Source organism: Cynocephalus volans, chromosome X, assembly GCF_027409185.1.
Source record: "Cynocephalus volans isolate mCynVol1 chromosome X, mCynVol1.pri, whole genome shotgun sequence".
Classification (NCBI taxonomy): Eukaryota; Metazoa; Chordata; class Mammalia; order Dermoptera; family Cynocephalidae; genus Cynocephalus; species Cynocephalus volans.
In genome coordinates, this window is record NC_084478.1 from 66,941,010 (window position 1) to 66,966,359 (window position 25,350).

Genomic DNA, 25,350 nt, shown 5'->3' on the forward strand with positions numbered 1-25,350 from the left:
TAGGAATAAAATCAGTACAAACTACTTGGAGGGCAATTTAGCACTATGAAAATTTTCAGTGTGTACATTCTTATAACCTAGAGATCTCATCTTCAAATTTTACCTGAGAGAAACTTTTGCACATATGCACAAAGAGGCATGTATATAAAAGAATGTTCACTGTAACATTGTTTGATTATTTGTAACAAGAAAAGAATATTTTAAATATTTAAACTTTAAATATTCATACATAGAAATGGTTATATAAACTGAGGGACATTGATATTATGAAGCATGAAATAGACCTATAAATATATTTTAGATATTATCATCTTTATGCTAACATGGATGTATCTCCAAAAAAACTCAGGAAAAGTATAGAAAGAATATTTCATACAGTATGGGGCTATTTATATACTTTGAAAGGAAACACAAATGTATATATATGCATATGCATATATATGTACATAAATGTACACAGAAGATCTGAAAAGATTAATTGATATTAGTGGATATCTTCCATAGTGGACTGAGAAGGCAGATTGTTAGGGAGAGTTTTGCTTTATCTAATGGTTTAGATCTTTTACAGAAAAAAGTTATTCATTTATTACTTGTCATATTTTTTAAATAAAAAAGTTCTCATTGAAATAGTATGTTAGAAAGAAAACAGCTTTTGAACCTGACAGACCAGTTTCAAAACCTTGCTTTATGTTGGGATCTCCTTAGCAACCAGCCACCGCCTCCCCCTTCCCCCCTCCTTCCCCACCCCCACCCCTACTGCAAAAAATCTTGCTTTGTCATTTACCTTGTAATACTGGGCAAGTTATCTACACCACTTACCAAGCCTTAGTTTCCTTATCTGTAAAATGGGGATAATAGTACCTACTCAAGTGGCTACTTGGATGCTTTTAGTATGTTCTCTTTATTGTTTATTCATCTTATTTGGTATTTTTACACCCATTTTTGTATTGACTATATATATTTGTGGGGTACAGAATCGAATATGAATATATGTGTACAATATGTGGTGATCAAATCAGGATAATTAGTATACTCATGTTTACAAAACATAATGAATCTTGTGACCCTTAACTAGTTTCTCACCACCTCTTCCCCCTCTCCCATCTCTAATAACCACAGTTCTGTTCTCTCTTTTTTTGTTGTTTTGAAAGTTTAATGTATTATTGTGATTGTTTCTTTCTTTCTTCCTTCCTTTCTTTTTCTTCTCCTTTCCTTTTCTTTATTTTAGCTGCTACTTATGAGTGAGGACATGCAGTCCTCTTTCTGTGCTTAGCTTATTTCACTGAACATAATTTTCTCTTAAGTTCATCCATGTTGCTGCAAATGGCAGAATTTCATTCTTTTTTATGACAGAGTAGTATTCCATTGACTATATATACCACATTTTCCTTATCCAATCATCTGTCAGTGGACATTCAGGTTGCTTCTAACTCTTGGCTATTGTAAATAGAGCTGTAAATAATTGGTTACAATTATTATTCAGTCCAGTTTTTCTAAACACAGGTGTGTATCAGAATCACTCTTGGGCATTTTATTTTTAAATGTTCTGTTTTGTATTTGTTGGTTATGAATTTTCATGGGTTACAAAGCAAATTGTCACCACTCATATCTAAGATGTGACGGCCAGATCCCTACTGGCAGCATGTCCATTACCACAAATCGTGATTATATCCCATGTCCACCACCACCTCAATAATCCCTGACCTCCCTCCCCATCCCCCTTTCCCCACTCCGCTTTATATCCCTAGGTATGTTCTCTCCCTCTGCGAGTCCAACACACCACTGTGGTCTTTCTTTCCTTCCTTCTTTCTCTCTTAGCTCCCACATATGAGTGAGGACATGCAGTATTTATCCCTCTGTGCTTTGCTTATTTCACTCAACATAAGTTTCTCCAAGCTCATCCATATTGTTCAAATGGGAGAATTTCATTCTTTTTTATGGCAGAGTAGTGTTCCATGGTGTATACATACCACAGTTTCCTTATCCAGTCATCCACTGATGGACATTTAGGTTGGTTCCATATCTTAGCTGTTGTGAACAGAGCTGCGATGAACATGGGAGTGCAGGTATTCCTTCAACATTATGGTTTCCTTTGAGTATATACCCAGCAATGGGATTGATGGGTCGTATGGCAATTTTGTATGTAGTTGTTTGAGGAACCTCCATACTGTTTTCCATAATGGCTGCACTAATTTACAGTCCCACCGACAGTGTAGGAGGGTTCCCCTTTCTCCACATCCTCACCAGCATTTGTTATTCTCTGTCTTTCTTATAATAGCCAGCCCGATTGGGATGAGGTGATACTCAAATTGGTTTTGATTTGCATTTTCCTGATGATTAGTGATGTTGAGCATTTTTTCATGTGTCTGTTGGCCATTTGTATATGTTCATAAGAGAAAAGTCTATTCAGCTCCTTTGCCCATTTTTAATTGGGTTACTTGTTCTCTTACTGGTGAGTTGATTCAGTCCTTTGTATATTCTGGATTTTTTTTTTTTTTTTTTTCTTTAAAAGATGACCGGTAAGGGGATCTTAACCCTTGACTTGGTGTTGTCAGCACCACGCTCACCCAGTGAGCTAACCAGCTATCCCTATATGGGATCCGAACCCGGGGCCTTGGCATTATCAGCACCACACTCTCCTGAGTGAGCCACGGGCCGGCCCTGTATATTCTGGATATTAATCCCTTGTCAGATGCATAGTTTGCAAATATTTTCTTCCATTCTGTAGGTTGTCTTTTTGCTCTGTTAATTGTTTCTTTTACTGTCTTTGCAGCCTTTAATCTGGGAACTTGTCTTTTCTTGTGATTTCTTTGAATATTTTCTTGTTTTCTTTGTGTTTCCTTGCATCCATTTTGTTGTTTCTCCTAGATGTACAGAAGTCTCTGTTTTCCTTATCTCTTTTTCTGTGATAAAATACACAACATAAAATTTACATTTTGATTATTTTACAGTGTTCAATTCAGTGACATGAAGTACATTCACAGTGTTGTGCACCCATCACCACTATCTAGTTCCAGAACTTTTTCATCACCCCAAAAAGAAACTTCATACCCATTTTGAAAATTAATTTTATTTGTTTTTCAGGATAATTAGTATATTCAACATTACACATTGTAATCATTTTTCATGGCCCTTTACCAATTTCTTGCTAAGCCTCCTTCCCCCTTTCCCACTAGTAGCCTCAGTTCTGTTCTCTCCTTTTGAAAGTTCAACAGATTATTGTGATTGCTGTATTTTTCTTTCTTTCTTGTTTCTTTGTTTATTTTTTTAGCTCCCACTTGTGAGTGAGGACATGCAGTATTTCTCTTTCTGTGTCTGGCTTATTTCACTTAACATAATATTCTCTAAGTTCATCCATGTTGCTGCAAATGGAAGAATTTCATTCTTTTTTATGGCTGAATAGTATTGTTTGAATTGCTTATGTATTCTGGATATTAGCCTCTTGTCCAGTGCATAGTTTGCAAATAATTTCTCTCATTGTGTAGATTGTCTCTTCACTTTGTTAATTGTTTCCTTTGCTGAGTAGCACAGTTTTCATTATTGTAGCTTTGTAGTAAGTTTTGAAATTATGAAGTATGAGTCTTCCAACTTTTTCTTTTTCAAGATATATTTGCTATTCAGTGTCCCCTGTAATTTCATATGAGTTTTAGTATCAGCTTTTTATTCCTTTAATAAAAGCCATTGGGATTTTTATAGGGATTGTATTGAATCTGTAGATCACTTTGGGGACTGTTACCATATTGTCTTCCAATCCATGAACACAGCATGGCTTTCCATTTATTTAGGTATTCTTTAATTTCCTTCAGCAGTGTTTTGTAGTATTTGCTGTATGAGTCTTTCACCTCCTTGGTTAAATTTATTCCTAATTATTTTATCCTCTTTGTTGTTATTATGAATGGAATTGTTTTTTAAATTTTCTTCATTACCAGTGTGTAGAAATACAGCAGATTTTTATGTGTCAATGTTTTATCCTTCAACTTTGCTGAGTTTGTTTGTTAGCTCTAGTAGCTGTTAGTGGATTCTTTTGGATTTTCTTTATATAAGATCATATCATCTATGAATAGAGATAGTTTTATTTCTTCATTTCCTGTTTTTCTTATCTATTAACTTTTCATTTCATGCTTTCCATCCCATTGTTCTTTTGTTTTTTGTACTTGGAGAATTTCTCATTTTTAAGCTGTTTGCAATCTCCTATTCTGCATTTTTTTTGTGTCAAGGATTATATTTTTTAATTTCTAGTAACTAATTCATTCTTTTTCTTATGGATGTAGTATTTTGAAACATCTCTCTGAAGATATTAAAGTTTTGTTCTATGTTATTAATGCTATTTCCTTGGCTATTCTTTTTTGAGTTTAGCATTTTCTCATAGTCTTGATTTTCCATAAATGTTTGGTAGTTCTTAGTTGTGTACTCATCTTTTCTTTTTCCCCCATAAGATTGCTTGTTCACCTGTCTGTAAATGCTATATATCATTACTGTAGCCTTCCTCCATAATTGTGGGAAAGGCATGGGACATGATTCCTGGCACTGTATATTGCAACTTGTCTCTAATGCTGCCTGGAGGGTGGCCCAGTAGCTAGTCTCCAAAGGTAGGAGGGCTTACCCTTTCTCCTGGGTGTTGTCTCCTCCCTACATTTCTGACCTTTCTCTTGGCCATAAATCTTTTTCCTCTTACTACTCTTATTTGGAGGCAGATGCTTCTGCTGTCTTTTGCTTGGTGTGGAGATGGGAAGGGAAGGGACAGAACTGCCTGGCTGTTTCTTCTTTGGTACCCCAACTAGTCCACTCTTCCATTTAGCGAATATCTATTGAGCAGTGAATAAGTCAAAACTCTATTTTAATGGCACTCTCATTCTAGTGGGGGAAAATAGACCCTAAACAAAGTAACAAGGTAATTGAAGTAAAGGGCTATGATAGAAAGACTAGGAGATTATTCTATATAGGGTGGTCAGGGAAGGACTTGTGTATGGTGGTGACATTCACAGGGTGACCTGTTCAAGGAACCAGAGGAAGGCCGGTAAGTAGGAGGGTATTATGAGATAACGCTGAAGAGATTGATAGGAGACAGATCATGTAGAGTTTTATAAGCATTCTAGCCAGCCACTCATTCTTTGGGTTGGCCAGAGCTCTCTCCTGCTGCTTATATCTGCCACCTGAGTTTGCAGCATTTTTAAACAGTTCTTGTATATATTGTGGTCTGCTTTTTCTTCTTTCAGTCACATATGCCTGTGTCTTTATCTGTTTCTTTCTATCGTGTCTGTGGATTTGGATTGAAGACTGAGACTAGAACATACATTTAATTTGCCATCTTGATACAGTTCTTACATATTAAAAATCTTTTCTGTAATTTCAGTGGGACCAATGCAACACTTTCTCAATTGCAATATTATTGAGAGGGTTTTTTCACCTCATGAAAATAGTATTATTATTAGTCCAAAATGGGACTTCGGAAAATAAAAACTGATTGTTCAGAATTTTACTTTCAATTACTCCTGACCTGCCCTAAGTGTTAATAATGCTTACCCAGATAGTATGCTTATTGCCACGTAGGCTGTCTTCCTTTAGACAATTTCTAAATCTCATTCTTTGTGCTTTAATATGTTTTTTTAATCTTCTAGATTAGTAGTGACCATTCTCAGGTTTCCCAAATTATTTGTGGTTGTGTGCATTAAATTTTTGTATTATTTATTATAGGGAATAAATTTTTGTATTATTTTTTTTCAAGCACTGCTTTTCTGTTTTTTTTTTAAAGATGACCGGTAAGGGGATCTTAACCCTTGACTTGGTGTTGTCAGCACCACACTCACCCAGTGAGCTAACCAGCCATCCCTATGTGGGATCTGAACCTGTGGCCTTGGTGTTATCAGCACCACACTCTCCCGAGTGAGCCACGGGCCGGCCCTTAAAGCACTCATTTAGATACAACAGTTCATTCTGGGTTTTTTTGTTTGTTTGTTTGTTTGTTTTTGGGGGGGAGATAGGTAGGAGGGCAAGAAGAGGAAAGAGTGATTTTATAGCCAGCATGGCTTGATATTAAGAACAATTTTTAGAGCCTGAATTTGAAATAATTTTGATGTCCTTTGTAAACTTCTCTATGCTTAGGTAATGTAAGAAACTTGATTTGCTAATATCTCTATAAATCTAAGTGCCTAGATCTTATTTTTCTATGTTTTTTCTATGTTATCATGTATGTCAAGCATCTTTAATTCTCTTCAATAATATAAAGGTAAATGAAAAATTTTATTTTAGTAGCATGGGGTTTCAGTAACCTTTTCAGTAAATTGGTACATATGAAGGAAATAATTTTAATTTTAATTTTCAGTTTTCAAAGTTGATATAATGATAAATATTCTTGGGTGGAATATTAATATTCTGCTCTCTTTTGTTTATCTGAAGTCTAATTAGTGTTTTTAAAGAAAGGGGAAGGCTTAATTCTTATAAATTGAGTACTTCAGGTTCAGTCTGATTTAGTACTATTAATTCAACCATACATAGCATACTATCTTTGATTAATGATTAGTCCATACAAGAAACTCCAATGATAAAAAAAAAAAAAATGCTCCACCTTACCTAAATTATTACCACTTTGGTTTTTCTCATTTTTTTGTCTCCGTTAGGAGATGTCCCCAGATGCTTCACTTCCAGGGGATCCAGAGGCTTATCCTGCTGCTGTGTCAAGCGGTGGAGCCATTCATCTGCAGACAGGAGGTGGATATTTTGGCCTAAGCTTTACTTGTCCTAGTCTCAAAAATCCTATTAGCAAGAAATCCTGGATTCGCAAATTAAAAAGCTGGGCATACAGGCTACGGCAGTCAACCAGCTTTTTCAAGAGATCAAAAGTCCGTCAAGGTAGTGTGCTTACAGTCAGGGACATAGACTAGGTAACATCACTTTTCATTTACTTATTTTTTTTGTTGTTGTTCATACACAAATCGTGCCACTTTTTCCATGTAGCCCATGTATGTGACATGTCCCATTAATGTCATTGCCATTTTATTTTTCCTTTCATAAACTAATTTGGTTTTCCAGTTACTCATTTCATATAGATACTAAGTCTTGGGGTAAATCTTACAATGTCTGATTTAGAGTCAGGGACTTATATAATGTTGCTTATTACATTAACACCTTTTAATTATCTAGCAGGTGTTAAGCATTTTCTACTTTTCTTCATTTTGGGTAATGTAAACAAATTTCGTCTTAACAATTTTCTATTTTCTGTTTATAATTGGCAAAACTTGCAGTGGAAACAGAAGATATGAGATCAGCAATTGCTCCTAATCCCATTCCTCTGACACTGGAGTCCACAGCTGATACTAGGGCTTTGAATAGATGTAAAGTGATGAGTGGATCATTTCAGCGGGGTCGGTTCCAGGTTTGTGTCTTTGACTGAATCTTTATCTACAGGGCATTATGAAATGTAACAGCATTGAAGATCTTGGTCTATAGATGATATTACTTTAAATGTAGGTCATCGTCATAGTTAAATTGTTTACCTTTTACACATCCCCTCACATTTTGAAGCCATCAGTAAAGGTGAGTCTGAGGAAATGCAGATTTTAGTAGCTGGAAGAGAGAGCAGAAATGGGCTGTCATTTTTTGGCAGTTGGTTGGGTCATCTCTTTTATAAACTTAATTTCATATTCTTTAGGATCTTGGCAACTTTAACTGGGGAATTTTATTTGAGCAATATAAATCCAACTCTCTTTACCAAGGGGCCTTATTTGAAAGACTTTTAATATGGGGAGTATAGATAGAATTATAAAGTTTTGATAGTATTTACATGTACATTGCAGCAGACTTGTTTGTTCTGTGTATTGATGTTGAATTTCTTCGTGAGGTTTACCCTTTGCTTAGGCAGAGCCAGCCACTTTTACCTTTTTATATCTCAGGTGATTACAGTTCCTCAGCAGCAGTCAGTGAAAGTGACATCTTTTGGAACAGAACACATACCAACATTCAATGAAACGAAAAACCATTCCAGTGAAGAAGCTCTAGCCTTTACTGAAACAGCAAGGTCTCAGTTGGCAGAAATCGAACCTGCCACGCATAATCCACAAACTTCATTTTCTTCTCAGAAGTCACGATCTCTTCACGAAACCTTTAAAGAAGATAAAGGAATTCCCAAACAAGGTGACCATTTATTTTTCAGCACAATTTATGAAACTGATTTATCTTCAGTGACCCCAAAGAAAGAACAGGAAGAAACCACAGCCACAGGAAGTAGCATGCATTCTGGATCCGAATTGTTGCTTAAAGAGAGAGAGATACTGACTTCTAGGAAACAACCTAGCTCTGATAGTGAATTTTCAGCCGCTCATGCTGGCAATAGAAAGTCAGTGGCAAAAACTGGTCCAGAGAATGATCAGCGCTTACCTCTCCATGAAAAACAAGCCTATGCTCAAACACAGAGTTCACTCTTCTATTCGCCATCTTCCCCAATGAGCAGTGATGATGAGTCAGAAATAGAAGATGAGGACTTGAAGGTGGAGCTTCAAAGATTACGAGAAAAGTAAGGACTATTTATTTCTTTTCTGTCACAAATCTGGTTGCCCTGGGTTTCATAGAACTTACTATTTATGGTAGCTAATTTAGGGTTGGTGACATTTTTATGATTGAAAACTACAAACAATGCTAATACAAGCCATTTATGAATGTTAAAATCCTTGTGAGCGAACTATTTTCACAGTTCGAAGACTAATTACAATTTGTTATTTATGAATATGATTATTGTTTTTGCTGACCTTTTAATCCTTATCCTTCAGGCCTTTTGGTTTTAGATTGTACAACTATTCTTAGTATACAATTTCATGTTTGATAAGTAAATAGCTAATTTATATAGTCAGAGATAGAAGTATTTTACTTTTTCCTAAAGAAGATGAACTACTAAGATCATGCTTGTTATTTGGTGACTGAGGTCATCAACCTTCACTAGTGATACTATGGTGATATGTTTTGTCACATAGAATGATGTTTTACATTTAGTTTTATGAACTAGATCATATTGTTAAGAAGTTAGTATTAAGCTGCTAATTCTATTCATATGGTTCAAAATTCAAAAGGTACAAAAGGGTAACCCCTAGAGTCTCCCTCTTACCCCTGCTCCCGAGCCACCCAGTTTTTCTCTCTCCTTAGAGGCAACAAATATTACCTGTTTTTTGTATAACTAGTGTTAGTCTGTATACACACACACACACACACAATACGTATGAATTTTATTCTTTCTTCCCCCACAAATAGTAACTTATACCACAGCCTGTTCTTATACCTTGCTTTTTTCACCATTTCATGATATCTTCAATCTCTATCTACATCATTTTATTTTTTTGTAGTTCTATAATATTCCATTACATGTATATACTCATAAGTTAATTACTAGTCTCCTATCTATTACCCCATACCATTACTTTGAAAAGTTGAAACCAACTCTAGCAATTTTTTGATGTATCTTATGCTTTAGAGAATTTCTGCCCTGTTCTGGGACTCGAACAAGTTGTAAAGCAGGGAGAATCAAGGAGGATATAATAATATAGGTATGGAAAAAGCTGGATTTTAGCCAGATTTTTACATATTTGGATAATGCTCCACTTGGATGCTACATTTGAGTGCTTCAAGAACTAAAGCAGGTTAAAATCCTTGGAAATTTCAGTTTTTAAGGCCTTGGCCAGAGGAGGAAAAAAACCCACAATCCAAAACTGTCATTCCAGTAAGAGATAATTATACCATTTTCTCTCCAACTTGTTTTGGTTTTTTAAACTTGAGCCTGGAAGAAAATTGTAAATGTATGCTTTAAGCATTCATCACTGGAAAGTTGATGACATACAGGCTTGACTTTATTATATACATAGACTTTATATTAAGTATTATGCAGTATATGTACACCAATACTTTTAAAATAAAAAGTTATTATTAAAATGGTTTAATATTTGTGATGTCAGTACTTTGTTGCTATTTTTAATGATTCTTTTAAACCATTCTTAAAAGACTGGTGGCTTTTATAGTTGGTTATAATGGTTATGAGTACTTTATTTTGAATATGAGGTATGGATTCTCATAGCCTCATAGAACCCAAGACCTAGAAGGGATCTTAAAAGATAATTTATTCTGTTCTGTTTCCAATGTTCTTTCGGCATTATGGTTTCTTCACAAATTTTTAAAACCCCAGGATGATTTTCCAAAGCCTATAGTTCCATAGGCCAACAAATGGTGAGCTAAGTTTTTAGACCTAAATCATTTTGAATTAACTATAGTCTTTTTTTTTTTTTTTTTTGCATTAAAAGTGATACATAGGAAAAGATTCCAATAACACAGTAAAAAAGCAAAAAAACAGTCTCCCATTTCTCATGCCTCAATCTCACTTCTCAGAGGCAACTACCCTAAGTTGTTTGGTATATATCTTGCTGGTCCTTTTTCTATGCATTTACAAATATATAGTTTTTGCTTTTTACAAAAGTGGGATCATAATACACATGTCATTTTACAATTTTTTGACTTAACATTTTCACTTATATATATATATATCCATGTCTGAAAAACTAAATCCACCTTTTTAAAAAAAAAATGGCTGCATGCTATTCCAATGTATTGGTGTACCCAAGTTTATTTAATCCCTTCTTAATGGACATTTCAGTTTTCCCCATGTTTTGCTTATATAAATAGTGCTAAAATGAACATCCTTATATTTTTACATACTTACATGAGTATTTTTGTAGGATAGATGCCTAAAAGTGGAATTGCTGAGTTAAAAGGTGTGTACATTTTAATTTGATAGATGCTGCTAAAATTGTCTTCCAATGTAGCTATATAGTTTTACACTTCAAACAAAAATATATGAAAGCACCTATTTCCCCACATCCTGACAACACTAGACTGGATATTTTTGGATCTTTAATTTTATTCCAATCAGATGAATTTTTAAAAATTTTTTTAATAGTGAGATTGTGCATCATCTCATATGTATCAGCTATTTGTTTTTTCTCTTCTTAGGAATTGCCCTTTCATATTCTTTACCCTTTTTTCTATGATTTTTTTTCTTATTGATTTTTAGGAGTTATTTATATATTCTGAATGTTAATCCTCTATTTTATGTTGCAAATATTTTCTTCCTATGTATATTTGCAACATGTAATAAAGAAAATATTAATATTATCAATATTATTTGACTTTAAATTTTGTTTTGTATTAAATTTTAGAAATTTGCTCTTGTCAATTTGTTCATGTTTTTCTTTATGACTGATTAGTTTAACGTTATGTATAGGAAGGCATTTCCCATCTTAAAATTGTGAAAATACTCAATATTTTCTATTCTTAATCTAAATTCCTTGTAAAACTTTACTTGTACTGGTGTAGAGTTTGGCCCATCTTTATGGTGACAGTGCTGTTAAAATGTTTTCTGCATTATTTTCATTCAGGCACATTCAGGAGGTGGTAAATCTTCAAACCCAGCAGAATAAGGAGCTGCAGGAGCTCTATGATCGCCTTCGGTCAATTAAAGATAGCAAAACCCAAACTTCGGAGATTCCTTTGCCACCTGCATCACCACGTCGACCAAGATCTTTTAAAAGCAAACTTCGCAGCCGCCCTCAATCCTTGACACATGTGGACAATAGTGTAGTTGCTACAGGTAAGTTAATCGTAAAAGTGATTTTAAAAAAACCTAGTCAAAAATTAGCAAAATTAGGAAAATTACAATAATATAATTTGCTTTTTATTAGGCTAATATGATTTAAAGACGTGCATATTATTCTGAGATTCTTTTCTACCTTTTGGTGTTAAGTGTTCTTTTGTGAAATTATGATGAGGATAATTGATAGATTTTGGAGAACAGCTGAGTTTGTTTTATGTTTTCATTTGGAAAATAAACAGCTTGAAGCTCAATATCAATCCCCAAAGTAGTTTTTAAATGTTATCAATCAATGGGAACCACTGGTCTAGCATTTAGAGTTTCTTGGGGAGTTTGTTGATAACAAATGTAATCTTTAAAATATATTCATGCTCTATCTGAAGTAAGAGATATTTCTTTATTATTTATGAGAATATTAGTAAAATGCATTTCTTTGAAAAAAAGAGGGTCAGTCTTTACTATAATAAAGAAGTTGTAATCAGGTCAGGCTTCTTTAGTTACGTGTGCATAGTCGAGGTGGGGGTTGAGGGTGTATTTTAAGGACATATGTGAAATCTCAACAGAACTTGTGGTAGGCAGTATTATGGCCTCCCAAAGATGTCCATGTGCAAATCCCTGGAATCTGTGACTATGTTAAGTTATATGGCAAAGGGGAATTAAGCTTGCAGTTTGACTTTAAGATCGGGAGATTATCCTGGATTATCCAGGTGGGTCCAATGTAGTCGCAAGGGTCCTTAAAAGTGGTAGAGGGAGACAGAAGAGAGGGTCAGAGAAAAGATATGAGGAGGGAAACAGTTTCAGAGGGACGTGACATTGCTGGGCTTTGAAGGTGGAAGAAGAGGGCCACAAAGTTTGTGGTGTAGTTACAGCAACAATAAAAAACTGATACAAAACTCAAAAACAGGAACTGTACTTTGTATCATCTTCATAGGGATGGAACTGAAGGGTAGACTTGAATTGAAGGCAGCTTTGGGGATTTAATAGCAGAAGTATATGTACCTTCAGTCTGATGCTGTGCCATTAATAGCTATACTTTATTTTATTGTTTTGTTCCCAAATGACTTTTATGCATAGTTTCTGCTTCCCCAAAACTTTGACTTTCAAATTGCTTTGGCATGTTGTGATCCCAGAGCATTCTTTCACTTTTAGATCCCTTCTTAACTGACCTTTATCAGATTCCAGAGACAGAAAATTTGACTGTCTTTGCTCATCTTTTTTATGAATGATTAATAAGCGCTTGAAAAGATGCTCCATAAACATTAGTTATTAAGGAAATGTAAATCAAAGGCACAGTGAGATACTACTTCACGTTCACTTATAATGGCTGAAATAAAAAAAAATATAGACAATAACAAGTATTGGAGAGGATATAGGGAAATTGTTGAGTTGTAAATGTTTATATATTCTGGTTACTAGACCCTTACCAGATATGGTATTGCAGATATTTTCTCCCATTCTTGGGTTGTCTTTTCACTTTCTTGATAGTGCCCTTTGAAGCACAAAAGTTTTTAATTGTGATGAAATCCTGTTTTTCTTCTGTTGCTTGTGCTTTTGGTGTCATTTCTAAAATTCCATTGCCTAACCCAAGGTCATGAATATTTTTTCCTGTATTTTCTTCTAAGAGTTTTATAGTTTTATCTTTTACATTTAATTCTTTGATCCTTTTTGAGTTCATTTGTGTGTATGGTGTGAGGTAGAGATCCAAATTCATTCTTTTGTATGTGGATATCTGGTTGTTGTCCCAGCACCATTTGTTGAAAAGACTGTTCTTCCCCATATTAAGTGTTCTTGGTACTATTAGTTTGATCTTCTTTTTCTAATTTCTTAAGGTAGGAGTTTGGGTTATTAATTTGAGATCTTTTTTCTATTTAATTTAGGCAGTTACAACTGCAAATTTTCTTCTAAGCAGTGGTTAGCTGCATCCTATAAGTTTAGTAATTTGTATTTTCACTCATCTCAAAGTCATTCCTAATTTCTGGGTGATTTCTTCTTTGAAACATTGGTTATTTAGGAGTGCATTGTTTAATTCTACGTATTAGTGAATTTCCCAAATTTCCTTTCTTATTCACTGATTTCTAATTTCATTCCATTCTGTCAGAACACATACTTTGCATGGTTTCAGTCCTGATTTCATTGAGGCTTTGTTTCATGGTGTATTAGTCCATTTCTGTTGCTTATACCAAAATACACAGAACTGGGTAATTTGTAAGAAATTGAAATTTATTGCTTGCAGTTTCAGAGGCTGGGGAGTCTACAGTGCAGGGAATACATCTGGTGAGGGTCTTGGTGGAGACAGTGATGGCAGGGTGTCACACTGCAAAAATGGTGGGGCAGAAAGAGCAGAGTAACCTCCTCATTCACTATCTTTTTAAAGCCCTCAGAACCACGCCCCTGACCACCATTATTAATCCATTCACTACTGTACATTCTTACAATCCAATCATTTCTTCAAGGCTCCGAAGCACCTTTCAATTACCGTAATAGGATTTTCCACCCTCTTAATAGTCACAGTGGGGGCTAAGTTTCTAATACATAAAACCTGGGGGGCACAATTCAAGCTTCAGTGAGTTTTGGGGGACATAATTCAATCCGCTACACGTGGCCTGTGGTCTTTCCTGGAAAATGTTCCATGTACACTTGAGAAAAGTGTGTATTCTGCTATTATTGGGTAGAGTGTTCCGTATATGCCTGTTAGGCCTAGTTGGTTTATAAGGCTGTCCAAGTTTTTTTCCTTGTTGATCTTCCATCTAGTTGTTCTATCAATTATCATCATCATTTTTTTTTTTTTTTTTGGTGGCTGGCCAGTTGTAGAAGTCTCCAAGGGTATTTAAATTTCTCCCTTCATTTCTGTCAATGATTGCTTCGTATATTTTGGAACTCAGTTGTTAGTTGAATATATGCTTATAATTGTTATGTCTTCTTGATATTAATACGTGAGGGATCTTCAGAAAGTTCATGGAAACATTGGTATTATCTTTTTTTTTTTTAAAGATGACCGGTAAGGGGATCTTAACTCTTGACTTGGTGTTGTCAGCACCACGCTCTCCCAAGTGAGTTAACCAGCCATCCCTATATAGGGATCTGAACCCGTCGCCTTGTTATTATGAGCACCACACTCTTCCAAGTGAGCCACAGGCTGGTCCTGGTATTATCTTTTAATTCCATTTTTCCTTGAACTTTTTCAAGTACCGTTGTGTATTTCTTATATTAGTATAGCCGATACAACTCTCTTTTGGTTACTGCTTGCATGCTATATCTTTTTCTATCCTTTTAATGTATTTGTGTCCTTGAATCTGAACTGTGTTTATTGTGTACAACATATAGTTAGATCATGTGTGTTTTTTAAAAATTTATTCCATCAAAATGGAATACTTAAACCATTTCTATTTAATGTAATTATAGATAGGATTTATGCCTGCCATTTTGCTCTTTGTTTTCTGCATATCTTATGTTTTTTCTCACTTTCTTGATTTCTGCCTTCTTTTGTGTTAAATAGATATTTTTGGGCCGGCCCTTGGCTCACTTGGGAGAGTGTGATGCTGATAACACCAAGGCCATGGGTTCGGATCCCTATATAGGGATGGCTGGTTAGCTCACTTGGGAGAGCGTGGTGCTGACAACACCAAGTCAAGGGTTAAGATCCCCTTACCGGTCATCTTTTGTAAAAAAAAAAAAATAATAATAAATAAATAAATAAAAGATGTTTTCTAGTATAACTTTAAATTCCCTTGTTGTTTCTTTTATACTTTTAGTTATTTTCTTGTGATAGCCATGGGGATTACAATTACTTAAAGCAATCTAGCTCAGATTAAGATTAACTTAATTTCAATGGTCTATAAAACTTTACTGTAATATACATATGTATGTGTGTGTATATATGTGTTTCCTTCCACCTTCTTTGTACTATTATTATTATACACATTACATCTTTACATGTTATAAGCCCATTGACACAGTTTTATAATTATTGTTCCATGCAGTTGTCTTTAAAATCAAATAGAAGAATTATAAACATAAAGTACATTTATGTTGAATATTATATTTACCTAGATAGTTCTCTTTAACAGTGTGCTTTATTTCCTCATGTAGACTTGAGTTAGTGTCTAGTGTCCTTTTATTTCATTCTGAAGGACTCCATTTAGTATTTCTTATAAGGCAGGTCGTCTAGCAGTGAATTTCTAGTTTTTGTTTATTAGAAATGTGTTCATTTCTCTATTTTTTCCAATTTATGGAATTTTTTTTTAAAAAACAAGGACATAGAGAACTAGTTTGAATTTAATCAAAAGCTGTTAAAGTATCTAATACAATTCATCTTATCATAGCTCTTCACCTTTATACACAACATAAAACATGCAAAACATTCCTGTGTTTTGTTCTGTGACTAGGGAATCAGAAGGAAATTTTAGTGATTTCCAGTTCAAGTGTATCACCGCTGTGACACAATCCAGCTGACAGAAATATCTGTTATTCTTAATACTTCCTATTTCATCCCAGGGTATATCCTTTTAATTATTTATAACAGGTAGAACCCTGTTATAATAAGAACTCTAAGATAGCTATCTATTTAAAACTCTTCTCTCAATGAAAATGAATGCTTCCTTATTTTGCTTAATAAGTCTGTTAATAAAATTTTATTTTATGCTATAAGACACCCGAAAATGTGAAAAGGCAAAGTCATTTTTGCAATAGAAATCCAGCCATTTGGACTTAAACTTTTCAAGATTCTAGGAAATAATGTGAAATAATAAAGACTCCATTCTAATCTTAACAGAAGCTGAAATCAAAATCATGTCATATTCAGGAAAGGCTTTATTCTAAAAATGCTTAGTTCAATGGAAATTCAGATTTTGGAGTATTCTTTGTATTCTAGTCATCACGAAGAACTAGTTATCAGAATGAGCACTGAAAGGTTAAAGTTCCTTTTGCATGTTCCCAAGAATTAGCCACCTTTCCTTTTCAAATCTTTTTCACAACAAAATTTTTGCTTTTGATATTTCACATTAGGTCCTTGAAATAAAAGGTAAAAAAAAAAAAAAAAAAAAGTAAATCTGGTGACATGGGTATTTTGCATTATAACTGGTTATTTCCAAATCTCAGTTGTACTATTTGCACACTTACTCAGTTGCACACTTCTGTCCTGGTGCACAGACTCCAACTTTGATCTCTCACAACTGAATAGCTGGTTCCAAAAAGATGGTGTACAGTTTGGTGCTCAATAACTCTATTATGCACTTCCCCCAAGATGCTCTCTTTCTTTTTCTGTAGATTAAATCTACCTGTAGAAAACTGTTATTAATTTCCGTAAAACATGACAATCTCCACCCACATGCAAAGCATGACATCTGTCACTATGAGAAGAAAGTAATCCCCCTTAAGGAGTTTACAACATAGTATTGTATGCAGGTGTCCTTCATTTTTGAAAGAGGATTTAGTTGGATTCTTGTATGACAGCCTTTCTCTTTCAACACTTTAACAATGTCATTCCATTGTCTTCTGGCCTGTGTGGTTTCTGATAAGAAGTCAGTTCTTACAACAAACAAACAGAAAGGACATTGTTGGGGGGGAGGGGGGAGGGAGAAGGGAGGGAGGTTTTGGTGATGGGGAGCATTAATCAGCTACAATGTATATCGACAAAATAAAATTTAAAAAATAAATAAATAAATAAATAAATAAAAAATAAAAAATAAAAAAAATAAATTGAACAGAAAAAAAAAAAAAAAAGAAGTCAGTTCTTAATTTTATTGAGGATCCCTTATATGGATAAGTCTATTTTTTGTCTTTTATTTTCTTTTTGTCTTTGACTTTCATTAATTTAATTATAAATGTCTAGGTATGAGTCTCATTGAATTTATTCTAGTTGTAGTTCATTGAGCTTTTTGAATGTGTAGATTAATATTTGTTGTCCAATTTTGGAAGTTTGGGGCTATTACTTATTCAAATATTTTTTCCACCCCTTTGTCTTCTTTTTGAACTCCTAATGTACCTTTCTTGTCATGCTTGATGGTGTTCAACAGTTCTCTGAGGCCTTGTCCATTTTTAAATTCTTTTTCCTTTCCATTCCTCAGAGTATATTTTTCCATTAACCTGTCTTCTTCTTGGCTGATTATTTCTTTTCCCACTCAAATCTCTTATTGGGCCCCTCTGTTGAATTTTTCACTTCAGATATTGTACTTTTCAACACCCGAATTTCGGTTTTTTTTTTTTTTAAATAACTTCTATCTCTATTCTCTATTTCGTCAGACATAGTTGTCATATTTTCCTTTAACTTTTTAGGCATAGTTTCCTTAAATTTGAATAAATTTATAATAGCTGATTTAAAAGCTGTTTCTAAAATATAGGCCCCCTCTAGGATGTTTTCATTTGTTTCTCCCCCTTTTTTCTGTATATGTGGCGTACTTTCCTGTTTCTTTGCATGTCTCTTAATTTTGTGGTAAAAACTGACCAGTTTAGTTAATATATTGTAACAACTCTGGTATCAGATTCTTCCCTGTCCCTAGATTTGTTGTTGTTGCTGGTTTTGTTTGTTATTGTTGTTGTTTTTCTTGTTGCTACTTACTTATTTAGCAATTTTCTTTCACTAATTCTGTATTCTCTGTGTATGGCCATTGAATTCTGCTGTAGTTTGAATGTCCTTCCCAAGCTCATGTTGGAACTCAATCCCCCAATATGGTGATGGAAATTAAGGCCTTTAAGAAGTGATTGGATCATGAGGACTGTGCCCTCCAGAATGGATCGATCTATTCATAAAGTAATGGGTTGATGGTTTAATGGGTTGTCATGGCCATGGTTCTGATGGCTTTATAAAGAGAGCTAGTGAGAAGGTAAGCTCCCTTGCTCATGCCTTTCTCACCATGTGATACCTTGGTCACCATGGGACCCTGTAGAGAGTTCCCACGAAGAAAAAGGCCCTCACCAGATGCTCCCCATGGACCGTGGACTTCCTAGCCTCCAAAATGGTAAGAAATTAATTTTATTTCTTTATAAATTACCCAGTTTCAGGTATTCTGTTATAAGTGACAGAAAACAGACTAATACAAAGTCCCTGCTAGAAGTTTTTAAATTTTTTTCTTTTTTAAAGCCTTGTTTCCTAAGGTTCACACCTGGGCCGGTACCTTTTAGGGGTGAGCCAATGATTGGTCAGAAGACTTCATTAAATGCCTTGCCTGGATGTCTTTTCCAAGTGGATCTTGGTGAGAAGGCACACCTTCAAACTTCAGACAGTTTACAAGGCAACCTTTGATTTTACTTTCTGCTTGCTTAAGAACTCAAAGTCAGCCAGAGAACCCATTTTTCACATAAACATTTCAAGAAGCACTTCCTTATTACAGAGATCCTCATCCGTCCTTCCCAGCCTACATCTATACCTGTTTTGTGGGATACATGAGCTGATGCATGGTACTTGCAGTTTAATGGTAGCCACAGTGTATGTGTGCAGTTAACTTATAATATGAGCCCTGTGTTAAACTGTGTAGAATAGAGTTAACATAATAGGAATGAGACTGCTATCTTTGGAAAGGCCTCCTTGCAAGGTTGGCCCTTGGTTGGTGTGTGAGAACTTGGATGGTGTGTGAGACGTTGTATATGTTGAATTGCCCTCTGTTCCCTAACTAGTAAATAGTTCACTTTGCCTAGTTTGTTGGTACAAATAATGTGATTTATGCTGAACACCTATTTTCCTTCTGAGAGTCTGGAATTTTGGTATATGCCTCAGTGACCAGCCCCCAGTGTAAACCTTGGACACCAAATCTCTAATGGGCTTCCCTGTGCAGAAAGTTGTACACCTGATGCTGCATTTTTTGTTGCTAGAGAAAGGAGCATACTCAAGCATGCCCCCTCATAACAGGGAGAGAGCACGTGCATGAATTTCTCCAAACTCCTGTCTTTTTCCCTTGCTGATCCTATTTTGTATCCTTTCACTGTAATAAACCTTAGCTGTGAATACTATTATATGCTGAGTCCTATGAGGACTTCTAGCAACTCACTGAATTTGTGGGTAGTCTTGGGGATCCTGAAACATAATCATATTACCTACATTATCTTAATCCTCAAAACAACTCTGTAGGTAGATATTAGTGTTTGTCTCTTATAGATAAGGATCCTGACATTACTGAGGTTAAGCAATGTCCCTAGGATCTCCTTTAATAAGTGATAGAATCAAAATCTGTCTGACTCCAAAGCCTTGGCTCTGAGCTGTTATTCTGTGTTGCCTCCGAATACCATAAATAGTGTCTATAGTGGGTTGAGAGGAGTGATAGTGGTCTGAGAATGCTTTATGTGAGGAGTAGTATTTGAGTTGATCTTGAAGTATAAGTGGGCAGGATTAAAATTAAGTGGAGTGGGAAGAGTATTGTCTCTTCCATTGAATGATATTAGTACAAGAAAGACATTATAACAGTTGGGTAAAATGGAATATTTACACTAGAAATTTTATCTTACATACTTTAAAAAAAATAAATAAAGTTTTGGCAGCTGCTACAGCTTGTCTATCCTACTGTTTAGTATAAGATATTGTATCTGATCTAACACACTATTATATATTTAATCTTAATAAGTGAGATATGTTTATTTAAAGATAATAAATAATCAATAAGATAATGTATTTGTCCTGCAAAGACAACCATGATTTCCAAGGGCTTTGCAACCCAAACAAGTTGAAAACCTTTGTTACCATTAAAGAACTATTGAAGCTGCTTTTTTTTTTTTTTTTTTTTTTTGAGCAAAGGAGTGAAATGATGAAAACTGCATTTAACTGATATTTATCGGGTGGCGTTGTGAAGAATACATTGTCTAGAGCCAGGTAGTGAGTCCATTTAGATCATTGCAATCATAGTAGTCCATGCATATGATGATTAAGAGCTTTGAGAATTGTGGAAATGAAAATAGACAAGGGACATTGTATAGGTTGAATTACCCTGATGTGGTGATAGACTAAATATGTGTGTTTGTGGGGAGATCCAAAGGATCTGAGTCTGGGTGGTTTGAAGAAAATGTGGTATCTCTAACAGAAATATGACATTTAGACGAACTGCCATGCCAAGATCAAGATAGGTTTGATTCTAAGTGTACTGAATTGAGTGATTTATTGATATTCAAATAGAAAAGGACATTTGGGAGTTGGTTGTGAAATTGAGACTGAAGAGAAATCAAGGTTTGAGATAAGAAATGGAAACATTTGCTGCGGGGTGATCACTGAAACTGTCTGAATGTAGGCATCGCTTTGAGGGAAAGAACAAAAAGAACATCAAGGACTGAACTCATTAATAAGAAATGAATAGGGCTGAGCCCGTGGCTCACTCAGGAGAGTGTGGCGCTGGGAGCGCCGAGGCCGCGGGTTCGGATCCCATATAGGGATGGCCGGTTTGCTCACTGGGTGAGCGTGGTGCTGACAACACCAAGTCAAGGGTTAAGATCCCCTTACCGGTCATCTTTTAAAAAAAAAAAAAAAAAAAAAAAAGAAATGAATATTAAAGAGCACCTTTAAAGTTAATAAGTAATGTTACCACTACCCATTGTAAACCACATTTGCAGAGTACTTATTTTAATGTGTGTTGATCGTACTTTCTGGTTTGTGAACTACAAATTAAGTGGTCTTTTTAAATGAAATCAATGAATAAATATTTCTTTTTTTAAAAATTCCACAAATCATTTAATACCCAGACCATCTTCAAATTTCCCTGAATGACCCAAAAATGACTTTCACATTTTGTTTAGGCAACCATTATTAGTAGACAAGGCAGTGAGCTGCAACTCTGTTTTTATTTGCCATTGCACATCTAGTGCTTGTCATATTCCAGGCAGAGAGTGGAAAAGCAAAAAATATCTGTCGAATGAGTCAACTAATATCTTGTTAACAAAAAGTTCAGGGTACAAAACAGCTTGTGTAGAATAAACCATGCTATGGGACACATTTGTTCCCCAAAAGTTCATGTATTAGAAACTTAATCTCCACTGTAACAGTATTGAGAGGGTGGGAAATCCTACTATGGTAATTGAAAGGTGGGGCCTTTAAGAGGTGATTAGATTGTAAGGACTACACCCTTGTGAATGGATTGATCCATTCATGGAGTAATGGGCCTGGTTCTGAGGGCTTTAAAAGGACAGCAAGTGAGGTTAGCTCTCTCTCTCTCTCTTCCTGGATCAATTCTCACCATGTAACACCCTGCATCTCTGTGGTGAGTCACCATCAAGATCAAGGCCCTCACCAGATGTGTTCCCTGAACTTTGGAATTCCCAGTCGCCAGAACTGTAAGAAATAAGTTTAATTTCTGATTTCCAGTCAAGATGGTGGAATAGACAGTACCCAGAGTCATTCTCTCCCACAGTCAACCAACTTACAACTATTAAGAAACAATGACAGCCAAGCTGGGGCCGCTAGATATCAGGGGAAGAGGAGGAGAGACATACTGAGTTCATGTCTTTCAGTTTTTTTTTTTTTTAAGATGACTACTAAGGGGATCTTAACCCTTGACTTGGTGTTGTCAGCACCAACACTTAGCCAGTGAGCTAACCGGCTGTCCCTATATAGGATCCGAACCTGTGGCCTTGGTGTTAGCAGCACCGCACTCTCCTGAGTGACACGGGCCGGCCCTTGTACTGACTTCATGAAGGTGGGAGAAGCTGCGATGAGAGAAAGAAAGGACCACTCAGACCATTTCAAGCCCCATCCCCTTTAAGGCTGGTCCTGGTGAGAACATGGAGAAAGAGCTGGCAAAAGCCACAGCTATGCCCTTTGTATGAAGTTGCTTGGAGGCTGCAGGGGAGAAGAGGGCCTTGGTGACCCCCACGCCAGATAGACCACTAACAGGGTTCCTGTGGACATACATAGGAGGGAGGGCCCATAGACAACTGAAAAAAGGAGCCACTCAAAGGCTGGTGAGTCATTGCAAGGGATCAGCACATGGCCCACCCTATGGAAAGTGTTTAGAGTGCAGGTGGTGGGGGAGATGAGCCCACCAGGGAAACATTGGGGCCCAGGATGGACAGCTGATCTGCCCTCCATTGAGCACAGGACCACTTAAGGAGACTGGTCAGGAATACAGAACTGCAGGGGGCAGTTTGCTGGAAAAACTCAGGCTGAGACCAGAGTTTCCACACAACCCAGGTGTACCAGACCTCACAAGACCTGGAAGTGCTTACAAGGTCAACAATTAAAACCCGAGCTGCACAAAAAGCCTTCCCCCAGAGAATCAGCAGCAAAGCAGCAATTTAGCTCAACCACAGGGCTCAAGTGCTAGTCCCCACAGGAAGTTCCTCCATTTTAGAAATAAGCAAAGGACAACAAATTAGTTCTAGTGCAGAGTTTAAGTGGTGGGGGTAGCTAATAATCCAACACAGAACTGATAGAAAAATCAAAAAAACCACAGATCAGAGAAAAAATTTGATGTTAACCAGTAAAGGTCTAACACCACCACTAAAGAACACCTATAAAACCTAGAAGGATGGGAAGCTCCCTGGGCTCCCAAGCCGGGATGAGAAGAGGGCCAAGGGCCTCAGCCATGCTCCCACCCACCCCCCGACATGTGAATCCAGCCCAGCGATGACCAGATCCCTGCCAGAAGCCCTCCTGGGCTCCCAAGCTGGGGTGGGGGGACTGACAGCCCCCTCGACATCCTCATTCTGCCCAGTGACAACCGTCAGGCTGTCGCTGGAAGTGCCCCAGGCTCCTGAGCCAGGATGCAGGGGCCAAGGGCCTCAGCCATGCCCCCTGATATCTGCATCTAGCCCAGTCACGACAACCAGGCCACCGTTGGATGCACCCTGGGCTCCTGAGCTGGGGTAGGGAGGACTGAGGGCCTTAGGCATGCCCCCCGGACATCTGCATCCAGCCCAGCCATGACCACCAGGCTGCTGTCAGAAGGGCCCCGGGCTCCTGAGCCAGGGCGGTGGAGGGCCAAGGGCCTCACCTATGCCCACCCCTGACGTCTGCATCCAGTGCAGCCACAACCATCAGGCTGCCACTGAGGCTTCTGAGCCAGTGTGCTGGGGGGATGATGGCCTCAGCCATGTCCCCCGACATCCACATCCAGCCCAGCAAGGACCACCAGGCTGCCACCAGAAGTACTCTGGGCTCCCAAGCTGGAGTGGGGGGGGGTCTCACCACATCCCCCTGATGTCGACATCCAGCCCAGCCACGACCAAGCTACCACCAACAGCCCAGGGGGCTCCTCTGCTAGAATGAGGGGGGAGGGACAAGGGCCTCAACCATGTCCCCCTCCCCTCTTCCATTTCCTCCCATTCTATCCCTTTTCCCCTTCTCTCCTCCTCCACCCCAATTGCTCCACAACATCTTAGAAAGTAATAGAAGTAATGATAAATAAATTAAAATTAAATAAAGAAAGAAGGAATTTTCCTTTGGAAAACAGGTTCTCTTTGGCAAGGAACATGAAAATAAATTCAGTAGGTATTCATAACCAGCCTCAGATTATTTCAGATAAAATTTAAGATTGCTGAAAAATATTAATCCAGGAACACTGATTTTAAAACAATCTTTAAAGAGACACTGAATAAGCATAAATATATAACTACTTTAGAACAGTATGCTATTTCATGGTGATTGATTTAATATAAATATTTTAATTCTGAATTGTTTTGACTTTATTAAATAGGTGATTGTACACAAACATATTATCAAGCAACATTCTGTTGTAATAAATATTACCAGAATTTTTTAAAAATTAAAAAATAAATTTAATTTCTTGATAAATTACTCAGTTTCAGATATTGTTATAAGCAACAGAAAATGGGCTAATACAAACCCCCTGCTTGAAACTTTTTATTTTAAAGTAATTTCAAATATACATAAAAGTTGTAGAAATAGGACACAGACATTCCATATGCCCTTGTATTAGGCCATTTATGTTGTTTATAACAAAAGACCTGAAACTGGGTGATTTATAAAGAAAAATGAAATTTATTGCTTACAGTTTCTGAGGCTGAGAAGTCCAAAGTCCATCTGGTGGTGGCAACAGTGACCCAGGGGTCTCACATTGCAAGATGGTGGAAGCAGAGAGAGCAGAGTGAGAGAAAGACAGACTCTCCTCTTCTTTTAAAGCCCTGAGAACCACGCCCCTGACCACCATTTTTAATCCGTTCACTACTGCAGGGTCCTACAATCCAATCACCTCTTCAAGGCTCCACCTTTCAATTACCATAATAGGATTTCCCACCCTCTTAACAGTCACAGTGGGGGCCAATTTTCTAATACATAAAACTTGGAGGACACAATTCAAGCTTCAATGAGTTTTGGGGGGACATAATTCAATCCACTACAGCCTTTTACCAGATTCTGCAGTTGCTAACATTCTGAGGCTTGAGAATGAGTTGCAGACACAATGCCCCATTATTACTTTAGTGTGAAGTTGCAAAGTACAAAGACACTCTCCTAACCACATGTAACAATCAAAACCACATGATGGATATTAAGATCTGATCCTCAAATGGCATGAAAATTTCTCTGCACCTCTGCATGCCTCTCAAAATCCAGATCCCCTTCCCAGAGTCATTTGTTAGGAAAGAAGCCTCCAGAAGCTTTTCTGTGCAACATACACAGGGTTATAAATGAACATAATTTTTTTTTAAACATTTCAATTGCATTTTATTTCATTTTATGGAGGAAATGACATACATTGATTTTTTTTTAATATGAAGAAAAGACATAAAAATTTTTATTATATCATTGTTTTTCATGACATGGGAGCCTTCAGAACGAAGACCCAAAGATATAGGGAAAA

The 25,350-nt window shown here is 36.5% G+C and overlaps 1 protein-coding gene across 1 annotated transcript in view; it reads left to right on the forward strand.

Annotated features, from left to right (window-relative positions):
- Window positions 1–25,350, forward strand: part of WNK3 (WNK lysine deficient protein kinase 3) — a 120,291-nt gene that overhangs the window by 84,805 nt on the left and 10,136 nt on the right. Inside the window, 4 exon segments of the mRNA XM_063084225.1 lie at window positions 6,618–6,708; window positions 7,242–7,372; window positions 7,890–8,509; window positions 11,409–11,620. Of these exon segments, the coding sequence (XP_062940295.1) occupies window positions 6,618–6,708; window positions 7,242–7,372; window positions 7,890–8,509; window positions 11,409–11,620 (1,054 nt within the window).